The sequence below is a fragment of the Mus musculus genome, chromosome 9 (assembly GCF_000001635.26).
Source record: "Mus musculus strain C57BL/6J chromosome 9, GRCm38.p6 C57BL/6J".
Classification (NCBI taxonomy): domain Eukaryota; kingdom Metazoa; phylum Chordata; class Mammalia; order Rodentia; family Muridae; genus Mus; species Mus musculus.
In genome coordinates this window covers 54,625,109-54,643,122 of record NC_000075.6, presented here as the reverse complement: position 1 = coordinate 54,643,122, position 18,014 = coordinate 54,625,109, and the positions used below count along the sequence as shown (strand labels likewise).

Below are 18,014 nucleotides of genomic sequence, written 5' to 3'. Positions count from 1 at the left end.
GACCCGTGTCCTCTCCATGGCCAGTCAGTCAGCATTGAAGGCAGACCTCATGGAAGGAGCCTCTTAGGATTCCAAGAGTTCTAGAAATGGCCTCTGCTCTACTTTGAGCCTCTAGGCAAGTTCTGGGACTAATAGGTGTGAAGAATGATGTGGTGGTGGTGTGGTAGGTGGGGGGGACTTCTCCTACTCTTAAAGCCTATGTTGTCTTAGAGTGGAGGCTCAGAGTCTCTCAAAGCCAGAGTCCAACCCTTTTCTTGTCTGGACACTGACTCAGAGGGAGTCATGAACTTACACAGAGACACACTGCAAATAAGAGACCAGGGGAACTTGAGTTCTTCTCCTACGAGGGTCAGGGGCGGGGCACTAGAGGAAGTGAGATAGACACACAGGATGTTCTAACCACTGTTACTCATCTCCCCCCACCAGCTCCTTAATTGATGGGCAAACACTCTCCAAAGAGTCTCCAAGTCACGGTCTCGAGCTCTCAGCTCCAGAAAAGGCAAGGGCTGCCTCTTTGGATGGTGCAGGTGAGTTTTCATGAATGGAGTATTTCTGGAGGGAGTTGTGGGGGCTGCTGGGAGCCACCAAGCAGAACTCTGGGGAAGAGTACATGAAATCTTGCTATGCCCACAGCTGCTGTTAGGGCCAGCCATGATGGAAGTTCAAGGTTGATTCTTTCCTCAGAAAGGTTGGCAAGGGGCCAACAATGGGATGGCCCCAGCAGGCAGACCCTGAATGCTTAGGCTTTGGAAGGACATTAAGGGGCCTAGCCAGATGACTAACACCTTGGGAGTTTAGACCGGTTAACTGGGGCATAGGGCAGGCAGATGGATGTAAGCTAGCACAGTTTGTTTTGGATCACCACATGTTCTCTCAAGTGACCTTCCCCTCAGATAAGTGTGCCTCAAGGAAGGCGGTTATCATTCACCCTGAAATTTATCTGGATGATAATGATAACACAACAGCATTTGTTCACTTTTATCAAATGCACAACAATGTTGTTACAAAAGCAGCATTTCAAAATAAAAAAACAAACAAAACAAAATTTAAAACAAAACAAAAAAACCCAACAAAAATATCCCACCCTGTGGGCCTCTAAGTGAGAGCTGATTGGGGTTGAAGACAAGTTGCTATCAAGTGGCCATGTTTAAAGTGGTGATATATTTTTGTTGTACGGCTTTCTGTTTGAGTATGCCTATATTTTTCTCGTGATTAAAGTATCTACAAGTTTGGGAGTGTGGGTAGCAATGTGTGAAACAGAACAAGGCAGGGAAGAAGGAGCCATTTCTAAATCTCTGAACTACAGAGTCATGTTAGATCCAGGGACCAGAGAAAGATGAGGAGGCCCATGCCTCTGTCTCAAGTTCTCGTCCCTTGTATTTCTGCTGAGTCAGAGTGGCTCAAAGACAACAAGAGGGCCCGGGTTTCTCTGCTGTGTCACAGGTGTCATAGGCTAGAGGGAAGTCACTGTGCTCACTTTCTGTAGGGGAAACTGAGGCATAACAGCTCTTTCCTGTAGTCTCAACACTTAGGAGGCTGAGGCAGGGTAGTTGCTGCATATCTAATGCCAGCCAGGGACAGATAGCAAGTTCCCAGCTAGCTCTGTCTCTAAATAAATATAAAAGATGATGATGATGACGACGACGACGACGATGACGATGATGACGATAAAGCAATCAAAGAAGTATAATGCAGAGAGGTCCTGGAACAGAACTCCGGGCACTTCAATCTCAGGTTCCTTCACTGAGTGGGCTTGCCACTGTCATTGACACGCTGCCTCTGGTGGACTTGACAAGAGCCTGGCTTGAGGGCTGAGAGGGTCTTATGGGGATGCTGCTTCCTTTAACCCCTTTAACCCCCCTGTCAGGGGTAAAGGAGGAGCCAGACTGTCCCTTGGTTTCAGGGAATTGGTTTGCTAGGTTCCAGAGGAGGCAAAAGGGAGAGCCTTGTGGGTCTCAGGCAGCTATCACTGCCTTGCTCCCGGGAGCCCCGGCAACTCACTGATCCATTGTCTTCCCTCCAGTGCCCCCTCCCTGCATGAACCCAGCTTGCTTGTGCATAAGTTCAAGTGCATCCTGAGGCACTTGAAGGGCAGGTGCCAATACCATTGGCTTAGGCCAGGGAAGCCCTAGGGCTCAGAGGTCCTGGAAGTGGGTGGTAGCATTGACATTCTTGCAGTTGAGAGAGAAGGAAGAGAGATGATATGGAAGAGCTCAGAAGGGCATCTGGCTCCCCTGGGAGGTACAAGTGATGCTAGCCTGGGGACCTCAGTTGCTCAATTATAATCACAACCATCCTTAGCCCTGTAGCTGCAGGCGCAGGAAAAAGCAGGTCTGAACAGACTGAGTATGGGATCGCAGTGAAGGACCTGTCTACAGCACCATCTGAGCATCTGGAGACAGGCAGGATAAGGAGAGGACACTGGAGGTAGTGTAGGAGGGTGTTACAGGAAGGGACAAAGCTACCATGACTAGTCTAGCAGGACTGTGGGAATCTGTCAGGGACAGGCCAGCCCTGTCTAGCTGGCCCTGTCTACACTCTCTACCTTATGTTCTGGGCTTTAGGGATGCTGAACTAGATGAGTTTCATTCCCGCCCTCTTTGGACTCCCAGCCTCTCTACAGATAGATTCTGAGAGTCAACATGGATAGAGGAGGGCTGGGGTTTGTGGGCATCCTAGATGTGGAGGACCTTTGGCTATCCTCAGACCTCTGGCTCCATTAGACTGTTGGCAGGTGAGTGTGTACGCACACACACACACACACACACACACACACACACACACACACACACGTAATAGACCTCTTATCCTCATGGCTGTCAGCAGGTACCCAGAATAAATGGGCTCCTCCTATAGGCCCCACTCATGCAAGCCATGTCCCTGGGGAGGGGAGGATGTTAGTGGAACAGCCCAGAGCTCCAGATGTACCTGGATTCAGTGTTTCTCATCAGCACGATAAACCTTGTTTAGACCTGGCATCCTTTGTCTCCCTAGGTGAGGAAGCTCATGGGAGTTAGGGGGGACAGACTAGGCTATGGTGGCCATTGAAGGAAGGAAAGGGGAGGGATCCCAGGTTGGGTGGGTGGGCTGTGAAGCTGCCTGGGTGGCATAACGCTTTCAGAAGATTAAAAGCAGGTAGGCAGCAGGACATTACAAAGGCCTGGGAGGGGCATGTGTGGGATCCAGACAGGAGAGAAAATCCTGTCCAGCAGCCCATGCGACTGGGTCTCTGTTGAAGCACTTTTCCATTTTCTTCTGAGCAACAGAGGGGAAGGTGGGCTAATCACTTCCATTGAGAAAAGGAACCTCACAGGCAGGTTTAGTGATTTTTTTCAAATGTTCTTCTCTCTGTTTCTCTTTGTCTGCTTCTCTCTGTGTGTCTGTCTGTCTTTGTGTCTGTCTTGCATCTCACTCTGTAGCGCGGCAGTCCTTGAACTTGCAGTCTTCCTGCCTCAGCCTCCTGAGTGCTGGGATGAAAGATGTTGGTCTTCACAACCAGAAGTGATTTTTCTCTGAGCCAAACACCTTACTAGAGGCAGAGCTGCTCAGGGTCCCTTCTGCCTCTTTAGGTTCTAGATAGACCCTGTTGCACAGCAGGAGTCAGGCTAGCCCCAGCCTCCTCACCACCAAGCTGCTACAGAGCTCCTGGATTCTTGCCTGCTGGAGTCAGGGTTCAGCGAAGCTCCCTCAGAGGCCTCTTGGTCTCCTCTAGTTCCCAAGAGATTTGAGGGTCCTACATTCCAGTCCCTAGGCTAGACTCCCAGGGAGCAGTGGTGCCAAGCCAGAGGCTGGAATCTGACCTCCACACAAAGGCAGCCTTGTGCCAGGGCCTGAGACACATTTTTTTCCTAGCCCTTTCTAGGTTGACCATGAACCCCAGCTGAAGAAGGAACGGGGGGTGGGTGGGGGGAGACTCAGAGAGAGCAGCTGCCAGGGTCACAGCAGATAGAGGTGCTGCCTGGAGTAGCTTTCCACCCCCACCCCTCCCCCCAGGAGGTTGTCAGTCCTACCTGGAGGACTGGGACAAGCTGAGGATTGGGAACTGGAGGCGCTTGGCCCAGCTTGGTCCCTAGGCCAGGGAGGACCTCTGAGGCCCAAGGGTTTTAAACCATTTTTCTAGTCCCTTACTCTTATCCCAGGGGCACATGTCAGGGTCCAGGCTGGAGAACCAAACTGGAGAGACAGAAGTCAACAAACAGGTTTCTATCCTATCTCAAGAAGCTCTTAGCCGGAAGCTAGGGAGTCTGAAGGGGCCCAGCTGTCACTTTAACCTGTTTTGGGGAACAGGATTAGGGGAAAGTGGGAAGGGATTCCCCGGGTTCTGGAGAAATGGTGTATCTATGAAACGGAGCCAGGAGATAATCTATCTCTGTCAACCAAAGACACGTCTGAAGGGTTCATGGAGAGACTTTTCCAGGGATCAAGGGACTTGGCTTCTCCTAGACATTATTCAGACAGTGTGCTTCATGTCCTGACCCTCTGCCCTCTCCTAGGGACTTTCTTTTCTAAGCAGGTAGGAGAATTCCAGACTTCATTCCTCTGTAGCAGGTGGTCTTGGCCCTGGGTCTCTTAATGTTTTTCCACGCTGGCTAAAAACCCTAGAGCCCAAGAGCTGGGAGGAGCTCATAGCTGTTACCTGTTCTTCTTTGTTATCATTCAGACAGGGAAACCAAGGAAGGCTCTGGAATGGCAGATATCTGTCTAGGGTCACTCTGCCCTTGACCCATCACTGGGACACCTAGCAGGGGACGGCCAGCTTCAGGGCCTCTCCTACCAAACACAGAGAAACAGAATCATTGAACTTTTAGCAGAATAGTCTATGCCACACCACCAAGGTCTGGACAGACCACTCTGACCTACGTGCCTGTCCTTATTCTTCATATCCCAAGGCCAGTGTGCCCTCTGCACCTTTTATATCTCTAAAACTGTCCCCCATGGATTTCATAGGTCACCCAGAAGCCCTCATCATGGGATCCCTGTGTGAGAAGACCTCCCGGGGCTGCTTCTCCACAGATCATTGAGGGGAGGGGTATGGCATGCTGTGAGGCAGCTCTGAGATCATTCATGTGGTCTTAAAGGAGAGAGCTCTGTCACTGGTCTGAGAGCCTGGTGTCCTCAGGCCCAGTGTGAGTCATCCTGCTCCCCCAACCCCCCCCCCCCCCCGGCAAATATGCTTGGCTTCTGAGGTTGACTATTCCCACAGACTTTAGGAAACAACCCTATTCCTCACCCCTGTCCTCCACCTCTCACCTTCCACCCCTGTGCTGGTGTTTTTCTCCTCCCTCGTCTGCAGTTTAGAAAGCTTTGTTCCAAACATCCAGAGCACACGCCTCCCTGCCTGCCCAGCACCCTTTAGCACAATGGGAGGATTGATAAATGCCATGCCAGGGTCATGCCAAGATGAGAAGCAACATGAAAGTAATAGATAAAAGGGGAAGACCAGACAGTGTGTGGGGAGCAGGGCAAGCCCTCCCCACATGCCCAGCAGCCTGGCTCTGGGATAGGCAGTTACCCAGCTAGTACTGCTCTGTGGCTTCTAGCATGGGCCTTTTTGCTAGCTTGGTTCCATTTGCATGGCAGATTGAGCCATATTGGTTGCTGTTCAGAGTCTTCTCCAATGGAGATCCTGGTTGCCTGGCTCGGTGGTAAAAATTTCAACTGGCTATAAATCGTGGCTAGTATTCCAGCACTAACCTTAAGCATAGCAAAGAGCCAATGGTTGCACTCCGGTTGAATTTTGAAGGGGTTTGGCAGTCCTACCTGATTCCCTATGTTTTTCCAGTCTCTAGCAGATCACCCCAAACAGGGAGTGTCTCTGAGCAGCCTACAACAGCCCATGGGCTCAGACCTACCCACCCTCTCTCTATTCACTAGTCTTCCTAGCTATGGGACACAAGACAAATACGGGGCTAATGGGATGGGTTTCCCCTCCTTTTATTTCCTATGACTGGTTCATCTATACCTCCTCTGGGATTCAATCTCCTCCTCAGCAACATCATCTCCCCTGCCCCTCCCTGCCTCCCTGTGAATTTAAAAAGTGCATATGTGTGTGTGTGTGTGTGTGTGTGTGTGTGTGTGTGTGTGTGTGGTGTTTGTACAGGTGTGCATGTGGGAACATGTGTGTATAGATTCAATATTGGGTGTCTTCCTCTGTTGGTCTTTACTACTTTTTAGAGACAAACTCTCCTGAATGCACTGTACACAGATTGGATAGAGTGCTTGTTTGTCACTAAGCTTAGGAAAGCCACTTGACTCCCCACCCCCGCCCCACCCCACCCCACCCCCCTCTCAGTGTCAAGGTTATAAATACCTTCCACCATGTCTAGCTTTGTCTGGGTGCTGGGCATTTGAACTCGGGTCCTTATGCTTGGACTGCATCTCCCCATTCCCCATTTTGCTTTTTTTTTTTTTTAGTGCTGTATAACTAATATGCATTTTCTTGTATCATTAAGTATTCTGATATCTTAATGACTGTGTGGGAATCCCTGATTCCCATGATGCATTTCACTCGTCCCTGTTGGACCATGGGGCTGTTTCCAGGAGCCAGGAAGAAGCCCATCTCCACAGGCTTACTGAATTTGTCTCATTGTTTCATGCGTGCAGCCTCTTAACAGCATCATGGCTGACTCCAGAACTCCTCACTCCTTCTGTGAGACAGCACTGGCAGGCACCTTTGGTAAAATTATCAGCTGGTGTCTTACATTGTATCCTTCTGAACAATGGAGCCTGGCCAGCGGTCTTTGCTTGGCTATGCTCTTGCTGCTTTGGGGTCTTTTCTTCTAGAGGAATCAAGAGTGAAGGGTAGCAGGCGGGCAAGATGGCTGTGGGAGAAGATACGCTATTTATCCTGAGGACAAGGAAAGAAAAAGGGACGAGGAGGAAAGGAGGGGGAATGGATTTCTGTTCTCTCCAGTTCGGGCAGAGGTTCGAGCTCTCCCCTGCTCTGCCGCTTCCGCCTGTTCCTTGTTTCATTTCACTCTATGGAGTGGCTTCCAATACCTCAGCATCTCAGCATGTGTGCCTGATCTCATCTTGCTTGTCTATGTCAGTCTGTCTATCCTGAGGGAGGAAAAGAGCTGAAGAGCTCCGATTGTGTTACTCATCACCTACATGGAAGAGCACAGCCCAACTGCTTGCCTGCACAGTGATACATGGGCGTGTGGCCCAGTGTGAGGCTCTCTTCTCACTCATGTGGCCAAGGCCCTGCAACTATGGGCAGGGATGGATCCTTCTGACTTCTCTGGCTTGTCTTTAGCATACCACACCAATAGCTAAAATCCAAGCTCAGACCTCTTAACTTGTTGTCTAGACACATCCCCTTGGCCGTAGGGTTGGATGTTGGCGGAGGGCACAGTGTCAACACAGGTTTGGGAGTGGGAAGTACCCCCAGACCTCTGTTTTCCATTCCTTCAGTTCCAAAGTCCAAGGGCAGGCTTTTCAGCTGGTGCCAGAAGCCCAGGGGCCAGAGACATGCAGTGGACTCAAGCCAGGGGGACACAGGCCAATGTAAATCACTCCAGGCCCCAAACTATAGGGGCTTGTTTTGTTATGCCCTACCTGTGAGTCTTTGGTACTTTCCTCCTGCCTGCATTTGGATAGCACCATGCCCTGCCCTGCCATCTTCCTCAGGGCCTGGGTGAAGTACAAAGACAAAAGTCTTAAATCTCTTTGCCACACAGTCACTCCACCCAGCCCTCTACTAGAATGAGAAGAAGGCCAACGTGTCCTCTAAATACCTAAAGGCCTCCACTCTGTATCATGCTGCTGATTCCCAGGGCCCAGAGGAGAGGCCACTTGTATTTGAAAGCAGAAGAGGCAGTTGCTGGGGAATTAGTTCTAATGCTTTGTCTTAATTAGGTTCCCAAAAGTTGCACTTCCAGACACTGAGGGTCCCTACCCAGTCATTCTGTAAGGCAATTCTTTATTGAATTGGAGGGAAACAGAGAGTTTTAGATGGCACGGGCAAGGGACTGATGGGGGGTGAAGAACAGACAGAATCGCCATGAAGGGGAGCAGAGAGGTCAGAATTAAAGGCCCACCACCATGTAAGAATCCGGGAAAGAGGCCCCAGGGGCCATTCCCTTGCTTGGGTCTAGGGAACCAAAAGCAAAAAAAAAAAAAAAAAAAAGAGATTTAGAAAATGTTAACTCATGGGCTGGCGAGATGGCTCAGTGGTTAAGAGCGCCGACTGCTCTTCCGAAGGTCCCGAGTTCAAATCCCAGCAACCACATGGTGGCTCACAACCATCTGTAACGAAATCTGATGCCCTCTTCTGGAGTATCTGAGGACAGCTACAGTGTACTTAAATGTAATAAATAAATCTTAAAAAAAAAAAAAAAAAGAATCTTACACAGTTGCACTGGAGGAAAAAAAAAAAGAAAAAAAGAAAACGTTATCTCAGGAATACTGGAGGGGAGTGTGTGCGAGCCTCAGTGAGGTTTAGAAGTGCCCAGCCATTGAGTTAGTTAGGCATATTATAAATTAAGCTGGCATGTGCGTGCCTTTCATTCATGAATGCAGAGAGCTCTAACGGGTGGCTAAAAGTGTGACCTGCTAAGATGTCCTCAGTGCAAATTAACAGTTCACCACTACAGGCAGTTGCTGCTATGGCTTACCACCCAGTTAGCTTGGGTGTGGGGATCTTCAGCCAGAGGGCAGCATATGGATCTTAAAGTGACACAGAATATGTCCTTGTCACAGGGCGAGAGGTTTTCCAGCTAGAGTCACAATGCGTACAAAGGTACAGAGAAAGGAGGCAAGTGGGCTGGAAACGTCTCAGGAGATAAGGAGTGGCTGAAGCTGGAATAGCTAAGGGTTATGTGTGAAAGAGAGCCTGGCAGAGAACAAGGGAGCAGCCAGAACTCGGTGTCCAAAGCGCCTGGAGAAAAATTTTGGAGCAGATCTGATTTAGATTTAGAAGGGAGACTTTGGAAGCCTGAGGAATGTGGGGCAGATAATCAGCTAGGAGGTCCAAGGTTACAAAGATAAGATTTGGGTAAGAGTCACTATCTCTCCCCAGAGGCGATATGGGAACCAGGTTTATAGCGAAGTCCACCCTGAGGGACAGCACACCCGATATGGACAGTGTGAGTGTCAGGGAGTGTGTGGGTCGGAGCCCCAGTTCTGTCAACCAGCCCCGAGACCACTCAGCCTCCCTGCGACCCACAGCTTTAGCTGGGTGGCAGACGATTGTGGGCATACAAGACGGCAGCCAACTCACGTGACAATGGTGGCCTCTCCTGGAGAAGGATGACTGGGTCTCAGGAGGAGAGGGTCTCTGGCCTGTTTCACGAGACAGCTGGACTAAGAGGGAGCTGAGTTGCAGTCTAACCAACCTCCTCTCTTCCCATTTTGTTTTACTTTTTTCAAGCAGCAGGTAAGCTGAGCACACAAAAGCAAAGACGTAGGCTCTAGGAGCTAAAGCAGGGATGAGGCAGAAAAAAAAATAGATGAACTCTATCCAAAAACATGCATCAAAAATATAAACATGGCTGAGGCTAGAGCCCAGGGGCAGGAACACATTCTTAGAGTGTGCTTGGGTTCAATCCAAAGCTTCAAATTCCTTAGCACCACACAAAAATTTAAAAGTACTATTTGTTTTTAATCTGATCCAGTAATCCTACCTCTAGAGGTCTGTCCTGTAGAGAGTCTGAGATGGATGGCTTGTTAACGGCTATGTTTGATCTGACCCACATCATTTTTAAAATATTTAAATGTTCAAAAACCACAAGTTTTATATATATGTTATTATATAAATATATTTTTATATTATATTATTTTATTCTATTTATTCTATATTATATTTATTATTATAATATATTATATATAATAAGTCTGACTATACACATATATTCAGACTTATGATAACTCTTGGTCTCCATTTGTCTTAGTTGCTTTTATTTCTAAGATAAGACACCATGACCAAAGTAACTTATAAAAGACAGTATTTAATTTTGGGCTCATGGTTCCATAGGGTTAGAATCCATGAGCATCGTGACAGCATGAAGCATGACAGGAGGCAGGCAGGCAGGCAGGCATTCAGGCAGGCAGGCAGGAGGCAGGCAAGCAAGCAAGCAGGCATGGTACTGAAGCAGCAGCTGAGAGCTCATGTCTCAATCTGCAAGCATGAGGAAGAAAGAGAGCTGACTGGAGATGGGTGAGGCCTTTTTGAAACCTCCAAACAACTCCAGGGACACACCCCCTCCAACAAAGCCACAGCCCTTAATCCTTCCCACACAGTTCCACTCACTGGGGACCAAGTATTCAAGCTCTTGGGCCTGAGGGGACATTCTCATTATCCACAACACACCTACTGGGCAGCAGGTGCCACCACTGAGCAGCAATGGCCTTCTCTGTCCAGCTCATGCTTCCATTTCCTCAACAGCAGCCCCTGACTTCTCTTAGCTGTCTAATAGAGGCTTGGGGGCACAGTTATTGTCCTTGCATTATAGATTTCCCCCTTAAATATTTTTAATTGACAAATTAAAAACCATGTACTTATGATGGAGTATTATAGTGTGAAATGGCTAAATTGAGACTGTTAACATACGCACTATATCACGGACTAAATTTTTTGTGCTGAGAGCACAGAGCCAGCTCAGCCATTTTCAAACAGACATGTTGTTAGTTATTGTCCTTTCTCAAATGTTGTAGCTTTTCTCAGACTAGGGACATATCACACTGTTCAGGATCTCCATCAAAGGCAAAGAAACTGAGGGTCCATGTGGAAACCCCACGTCTAAGGGAGCAAGAGAAACCCATCATTTCTTTGTGGAAATGGTGGTTGTGTTGTAGGTTCCACAGCAAGTCCCTGGGCCCTCATTCATTTATTATTTATTATTGTGCATTATTGATTATGATGCTGACACATGAGCCACAGAAGTTTCATGGGCATTTTGAATCTTCCCTCCTTGATTATCTCTCGGATGGCATGGTCTTCCCCCTCCCGCCGTGCTTCTTTTTGAATACACACCAACAGCACTGATGAGCTGTGTTTGTGGCTCAGTGTAGACTGCTGTGCAGGGTGTATCCCCAGCAGCACACAAGACCAAAAAACAACGCGACTGTGACAACAGCCAAATAGAAACCAAGTCCTTTCTGCTATGTTTGGGTAAGGAGGCCACCCACGTTCACAGCCCAGACTTCTGACCCATTTCATATTTCTTACGGGAAGTATTCCATTTTTGTTATCAAAACAAGAATTATCACGGCTTAGCAGTAAGCCTCTTGGTCTGGGCTGGAGATGCAGCGCAGCAGCCGAGCACTTGCCCTAGGCTAGCATGCACAAGCGCCTGGTTTCAATCTCCAGTCCATGGAGAAAAAGCAGAAGGAAGTCTTGGCTTGAGAGAGGCTTTAGTGATGGATCACGGGACTGAAATTTACCTCTGCCCATCTTGGCAGCTAGCAGGACAGGTGCAGTGGGCCGTGGGTTTCTGGAAGAGACCATAGGAAGAGGAAACCACTTTCTCTAGGCTAAGCCATCAAAAGATTCTGTCCCTTAGGACAGCAACTAGGTGTCCAGCTCTACACACACTAAGCACACTGGCTTCTTGGTCCTTGGTTTGGAAGGTCAATCTCTCCTCCTCCTCCTCCTCCTCTTCCTCCTCCTCCCTTTTTTTGAGACAGATTCTCATGTAGCCCAAGTTGCCTTCAAACTCGCTATGTGTCTCAGGACGAGCTTGGACTCCGGATCCTGCTGTCTCCACGTCTTAAGTGCTGGTTTTATAGGCATGTACGGCCACACTTAGTTTATCTAGTGCTGGAGACGGAATCCAGGGCTTTGTGCAGGCTAGATAAGCACTCTACCCCCTTGCTACATCCCCAGCCCTCCTCTCATTCATTTTTCTCATTATTTTAGAGGCAAAATAATACTTCACTAAGGTGTAGTTTATAGACAATTTAATTCACCTATTCTAAGTATGCAACCCAAAAACAATTTTTTTAACTTATTTATTTTACCATTTTAAAAAATTTGCAGTGTTCTGCCTGCATGTATAACTACCTACCAGAAGAGGGCACCAAATCTCACTATAGATGGTTATGAGCCACCATGTGGTTGCTAGGATTTGAACTCAGGACCTCTGGAAGAGTAGCCAGTGCTCTTAACCTCTGAGCCATCTCTCCAGGCCCTAAGATTGCTTATTTATTATGTGTTTGTGGGTTGGACACATGAAGGTACCATGCTATACAGGTGAAGGGCAACTTGCAGGAGTCAATTCTTTGCTTTACTGTGTTGGTGGTAGGGATAGAACTCAGATCACTAGGCAAGTGCCTTTTAGAATATTTCATCAACCCCAAAAGATTTCTTCTTATGGATGTTCCCATTCCTACTATAGGCAACCAACCAACCTTTTCCTGGATACTTCTCATAACTGAATTCACAGGATACATGGTCTTTTTCATCTGGCTTCTTTCACTGAACATGGTTTGAGCTGTCTCCGTGTTCAAATCAGAATCAGTACTTTGCTCCTTCTTACGGTAGAAATGGATCCCATTGTATAGATCACTTACATCGAGACAGCAAGCCTTTAGTCACCTGTCTGTGGATGTTGGAGTCCTTTCCCCTCTTGGGCTGATAGATAATATTGCTATAAACATCCACATACAGACATTTGTGGGGATACATGTTTTTGTTTGTCTTGTGTGGATACCTAGATGCCTCAATGCCAGGTTCTATAGTGACTCTCTGAGAAACTGTTAAGCTGTCTCCCATCTCCCAATAGGGCTATACCACTGCCTTCATTCCCACCAGCACTTCCTGAGCATCCAGCTTCTCTGTCCTGACTGACCCCGCCTACCTTCCATGATTACAGTACATCCAAGAAGAAGAAGATAACTTCTTAGGGTCACATTAGAGAGTGACAGGGTCAAGGTTTGGAACTCAAGTTACCCTGACTCTGCAATCCCTCCTTCAGCTTTCTGGTTAGTGGATGGAATCTGTAAAAGGGAGGGTTGGAGACTGGGGCTGCTGACCTGGGGCTGCAGGGTAGGACTCAGATTCACAGGAATGCCTTCTCTCTGGTGCCCTCCCCTGGCCTAGCTTGTATTTCTCTCAGGCTGCCATGTCCCTGGCCTCACGTTTCCTTCTGACTGGGCCTGGGCCTGGGCCTGTTCTTCTGCCTCAGAGCCAGGAGCTTTCCCTCTTTCTTCCAACTTCAAGATCTATTTGCAGTCTAAGAATGTATCTAAGAAGGGCACCCCGTCTGTTCGTTTAACTCATATAGGATCAGAGGCAAGATACCCTGTTGATGCCAGCCTGAGGCTAGCTAGCGGTATGAGGAAATTGGCTTCTGGGAGGTGTGATGGAGTGTGTCTGGCAAGCAGGCAGCAGTGAAGCCTCAGGGGTCCTGGACAGCTCACTCTCTACCAACTTGTGCTCACTCTTTTAGAATGATCATCCTGGTCCCGGGGAGTATCCCAGCCAGATATGGTGGCTCATACCTATAATCCCAGTATTTTAAAGGCAGAGGCAGGAGGATTGTAAATTTGAGGTTAGCCTTTAAAGACTCTGAAAACAAACAAACAAACAAACAAACAAACAAGCCAAAAAGGTCTATAAGAGAACACCCAAGCAAACTTCCTGTCCAAACAGGAAAATGGAGGAGAATGTGCATTTATTGAGTACCTGAGTCTCCCTCATCTATACATTTCTTCCAATCCCCGTACTCACTGACAAACGCTGCACCTTCCCTCTGAGGAAGTAGATTCAGGCTGTAGTATTTGTCTCAACTCACATGTTCAGTAGTTCAGCCAACAGGAGGATGCCTCCTGGCTCTGTTTCTGCCCACCACACACAGTGTACCAAAGTGTGGGGTAAAACATCAGGTTAGTATGAGTTCAAGTCCTGACTCGGCCTCATCTTTGCTGTGTGACATGGAGAAAGTGAGTAAAGCGGTCTGGGCCCCGGCTGTTCATCTGTAACATAAGCCTGTCTCAGTCCACACCCCGAACGAAGATAGAAAGAGAAGGCTGTGGCATGGTTGGACATCTAGACTTTGGCTGTCGGGTCTTTGCACCCAGGCTCAGCTGACTAGGGATCTTAGGCCTGTTGCTTTTCAGTCCCCTCCAAAGCCTTGACTTTCTGTCCAACTGGATCTGTCCCCACCTGCTGGCAGGAGCCTGAGAAGCTCTGAGCCCAGAGATAATTTTATTCTTGTGAGCTGATGCGAGCTTTGCTTCTGCCCGTCCCCATCCTTGGCAAGCAAGCTCTAACTGGATAAAAGCAAAAAAAAAAAAAAAAAAAAAAAAAAAAAAAAAAAAAAAGGCCTGTTTCTGTCTCCTCTTCCCTTTCCTGATGTATCCCAGAGCTTTGCTCATCTTCCAAGGCCAAGTAGCCTTCCAGCCCACCCCAGGCCTGGCTGGCCCGCTAGCTCTCAAGATTCTGTTCTGGAGGCAGCGGCAGTAGCAGCAAGCATGGAAGCTCTGCCCAGGTCAGAACTGGATTCTCTGAAGACAACTCAGGTAGGCTTGACTAGACTGTGGTCATCTTTCTTGCAGAGGAAGCACTATGGACAACCCGGGCGGATGGGAGAGTGCGCCTGCGCCTGGAACCTTTCTGTACTCAGCGTCCCTATACCGTGCACCAGATGTTCTACGAGGCCCTAGATAAGTACGGGAACCTCAGTGCTCTGGGCTTCAAGCGCAAGGACAAGTGGGAGCGTATCTCTTACTACCAGTACTACCTGATTGCACGCAAAGTAGCCAAAGGCTTCTTGAAGGTAGGAGCCCATCACTCTACATCCCTTCCCCTCCCCCTCTCAACCCCTGACTTACTTTCTAGCTTTAGCTCTCAAAGGCCTCCTCCCCAATTCCCCATCAGGCAAGGTCCCTAGAAACCACCATTGTAAAGTCTGACACCACCAGATGGGCTAACACTATATCTGGGCCCTGTGCTAAGAAGTTTACATTTATGGAGCCTTTATCACAGGCCACCTTCCAGCAAGGCTGGGAAACCTAGTAGTTAGGGCTCCCTAGAAAAACATAGAAAGGATCAACAGGGCTGCCAGAAACTGACTCCCCAGGAGGTTCTTCACCTGGTAGAATCTGAGGTGGACCTGGTGGGGTCTCTGCAGTCTAGTGGAGAGCAAGACAAAGGTGGGAGGTGAGGGGGAGGCCCTTTCTACCCTTCTGTGTAGCTGACCTGCCTATCTGCCTTTGGCCTGGAGCTCGGCCTAGAGCGTGCCCACAGCGTGGCGATCCTTGGCTTCAACTCTCCAGAATGGTTCTTCTCTGCAGTGGGCACAGTGTTCGCAGGGTGAGTGACTAAGCAGTGGTTGGTGATGGGCAGAGAGGGTTATTATCTCCTTAGCGAGCCCTCTGCCTCTCCCCAGCATCCCGTATCTTCCCTAGGGCCTTCTGGGCCTGCTTTTCCCCATCCCTGCCTGTTGAGATGACTAAGGACCCTACCTTAAGACCTCTGAAGTTCCCCGAGGATGGAGGATGTGTGTGTGTGTGTGTGTGTGTGTGTGTGTGTGTGTGTGTGTGTGTGTGAGAGAGAGAGAGAGAGAGAGAGAGAGAGAGAGAGAGAGAGAGAGGTTCCTCTGCTCCTGATATGATTTTCTTGGGCATGTAGGGGCATTGTCACTGGCATCTACACCACCAGCTCCCCGGAGGCCTGCCAGTACATCTCTCATGACTGCCGAGCCAATGTCATCGTGGTTGACACACAGAAGCAGCTGGAAAAGATCCTGAAGGTTTGGTGGGAAGGAGAGTGAGCATGTGGTTAGATGTGGTTAGAAGCTGGACATCTACCCTAGAGTGGGACGGATACTCCACCTGCCACCCAGCAATCTTATTCCTACAGCCCATGTGAACATGCAACATGCATGTATGCACATGCACCTGTGCGGGGACACACACATACTCACATACAGAAAGAGAGGGGCAGACAGGACAGGGACAGGGGAGGAAGTTAAGTGGGTAATAGCACTTTTCACTTATACGTCTGGCTAGCCCATTATCTAACATGGCTTTTCCTCTGGACAGGGTCTTACCTAAAGGGAGGGATGTGGACATTGGGCCTCTCTGGCTTACTTTACTTGCTGGAAATGTGCCCTAGACCACAGCTACTCATTGGCTCCTGAGGGTCAGGTGCTCAGCCTTCTTCTGGAGAACCTGGGACTCCAGAGAGACCATGGTAGATGCCTCCCCTCATTTCTGTTGGAGAAGTCTCTTAAGCCAAGAAGAAGCAAGCTGGAACTTGTAGTTCTCACTTGGCTGTAGAAATCCTCCGTAGGGCAGGCCCAGGCCATGGGTGAGACCCCCAGCAGGACCTCCTAAACAGAGGAGGGTTCCCTCATGGTTTAACATAGCTCACTCAGGTGAGGCTGTGAGTGCTGACTAAGAATCACTAGCTCACAGAGAGACCTCCAGGAAGCTTCCGGCGTCCAGGCCTGCTGAGGTCACACTAGTGATGGGAAGAAGCCAAAACCGGCTCCTCCCTGAGAGAGACTGGGAAGAAATGCAGAGCTGGGAGCCAGGAGAGCTGTAGGAGAGGAGCTGAGGGGGACCCAGACCCCCAACAGGTCTAAGCGGGTACCTAAATCATCAACTTAAGAAACAATTTCTGAAACAGTAGTGTTGACCTGGCAGGGTGTGACTACACAAGCCCTCCTGAACTTGTCAGTGAAGCTGAATAAGGTCCTCAACCTCGCATCTCGCACTTGGCCACCCTGTACTAGATTCAGACTCTGTGGGAGTTTGGTCAGTCCAAGACCTGTGACCATAAGCTTTTATACCAGTTTAGAGTGGTTTTGGAAACTCCATTCCCCCTCCCTTCTGCTTTACTGGGAAGAGTTTCTCCAGTGGCTCCCTTGAATAGTTGAATAGTGAGGAATTGTCCTGTCTCTTTATGGGGTCCTTTTTTTTTTTTTTTTTTGGTTTTTTTCAAGACAGGGTTTCTCTGTATAGCCCTGGCTGTCCTGGAGCTCACTTTGTAGACCAGGCTGGCCTCCAACTCAGAAATCCGACTGCCTCTGCCTCCTGAGTGCTGGGATTAAAGGTGTGCGCCACCACGCCCAGCTATGGGGTCCTTTTTTGAGCCCGGCTTTCAGTATATCACTATGAGGATCTCCATTTGTCCAGCCTGGATAAATGTGTAGGATTGGGAATGGACGGATAGGTTTAGATTGTGTGGCCCCAACCAGTACTCTGAAACAAGGAGGACTGAGCTCTCTCTTCAGGCATCCTTCTCCTCTTGTCAAAACTCGGTCTGTGGGCCAACTGGTCAACCTTCTAGAACCATGGGACCTGAGTTTCCAGAGAGGCCGTGGAAAGTGTCTTCCCTTGCCTCCACTGGAATACTCATCAGGGATATATATCTGTTCCTGGCATTTCCAAAGCACCCTGAGACTTTTTATGACCTTGAGGTACTCAGATAACCTAGCAGCCTCAGAAGCACTGAGGTCATTAGGTCGTTTTCTGAGCCTCACTCATTATGGCCTAACTCAGAACAGAGCTAGGCTCCCCAAGGCTTGCTTAGGCCTGAAGCCTTGATGGGTCAGGAACCAATCTAGCATAGAACTGAGGCCTCATGCACTTTCCTCATCACTCAGGTTAGCAGGCCTCTGGTGTTGTCCTTGTTCAGCTCACGTTTAGGTAGTCATGATGATGAGACTTCATGGGTGGGGCTTCTGATACTCCTAGGAGACTCAATCTCACAAGGAACACTCTGATCCTCTAGCTCTTAAATCTTTCCAGCACAAAGAACTACAGGCAACTATGGAATGCTGGGAGCTGGAGAGTTAATCTTCCCCAGGGATGAGCACACCAACTCTCCAATACCAAATAGTCAGCCCTGAAAACATAATATACAAGTAACATTATAGAGACTGAGTATTTATGTATTTAGGAGTGTGTGTGTAACAATAATTAATGAAAAGAGAGGTCATGAATTTGAACGAGAGCTAGGGTCTCTGGGAGTGTTTGGTGAGAGGAAAGGGGATAGGGCAAATGATGTAATTGTAATCTCAAGAGAGGGGTGGGGTTTTAAAAGACCCAATCCAGCTTGGCCAGGG

General features: G+C 48.8%; 1 protein-coding gene across 3 annotated transcripts in view; it reads left to right on the top strand.

Annotated features, from left to right (window-relative positions):
* Window positions 1-18,014, top strand: part of Acsbg1 (acyl-CoA synthetase bubblegum family member 1) — a 57,000-nt gene that overhangs the window by 18,763 nt on the left and 20,223 nt on the right. For all 3 annotated transcript variants that reach the window (XM_030244753.1, XM_006511588.3, NM_053178.2), the window contains 4 exons: window positions 427-527; window positions 14,497-14,717; window positions 15,165-15,253; window positions 15,572-15,692. In XM_030244753.1, the coding sequence (XP_030100613.1) occupies window positions 427-527; window positions 14,497-14,717; window positions 15,165-15,253; window positions 15,572-15,692 (532 nt within the window). The remainder of the gene's footprint in view (window positions 1-426; window positions 528-14,496; window positions 14,718-15,164; window positions 15,254-15,571; window positions 15,693-18,014) is intronic.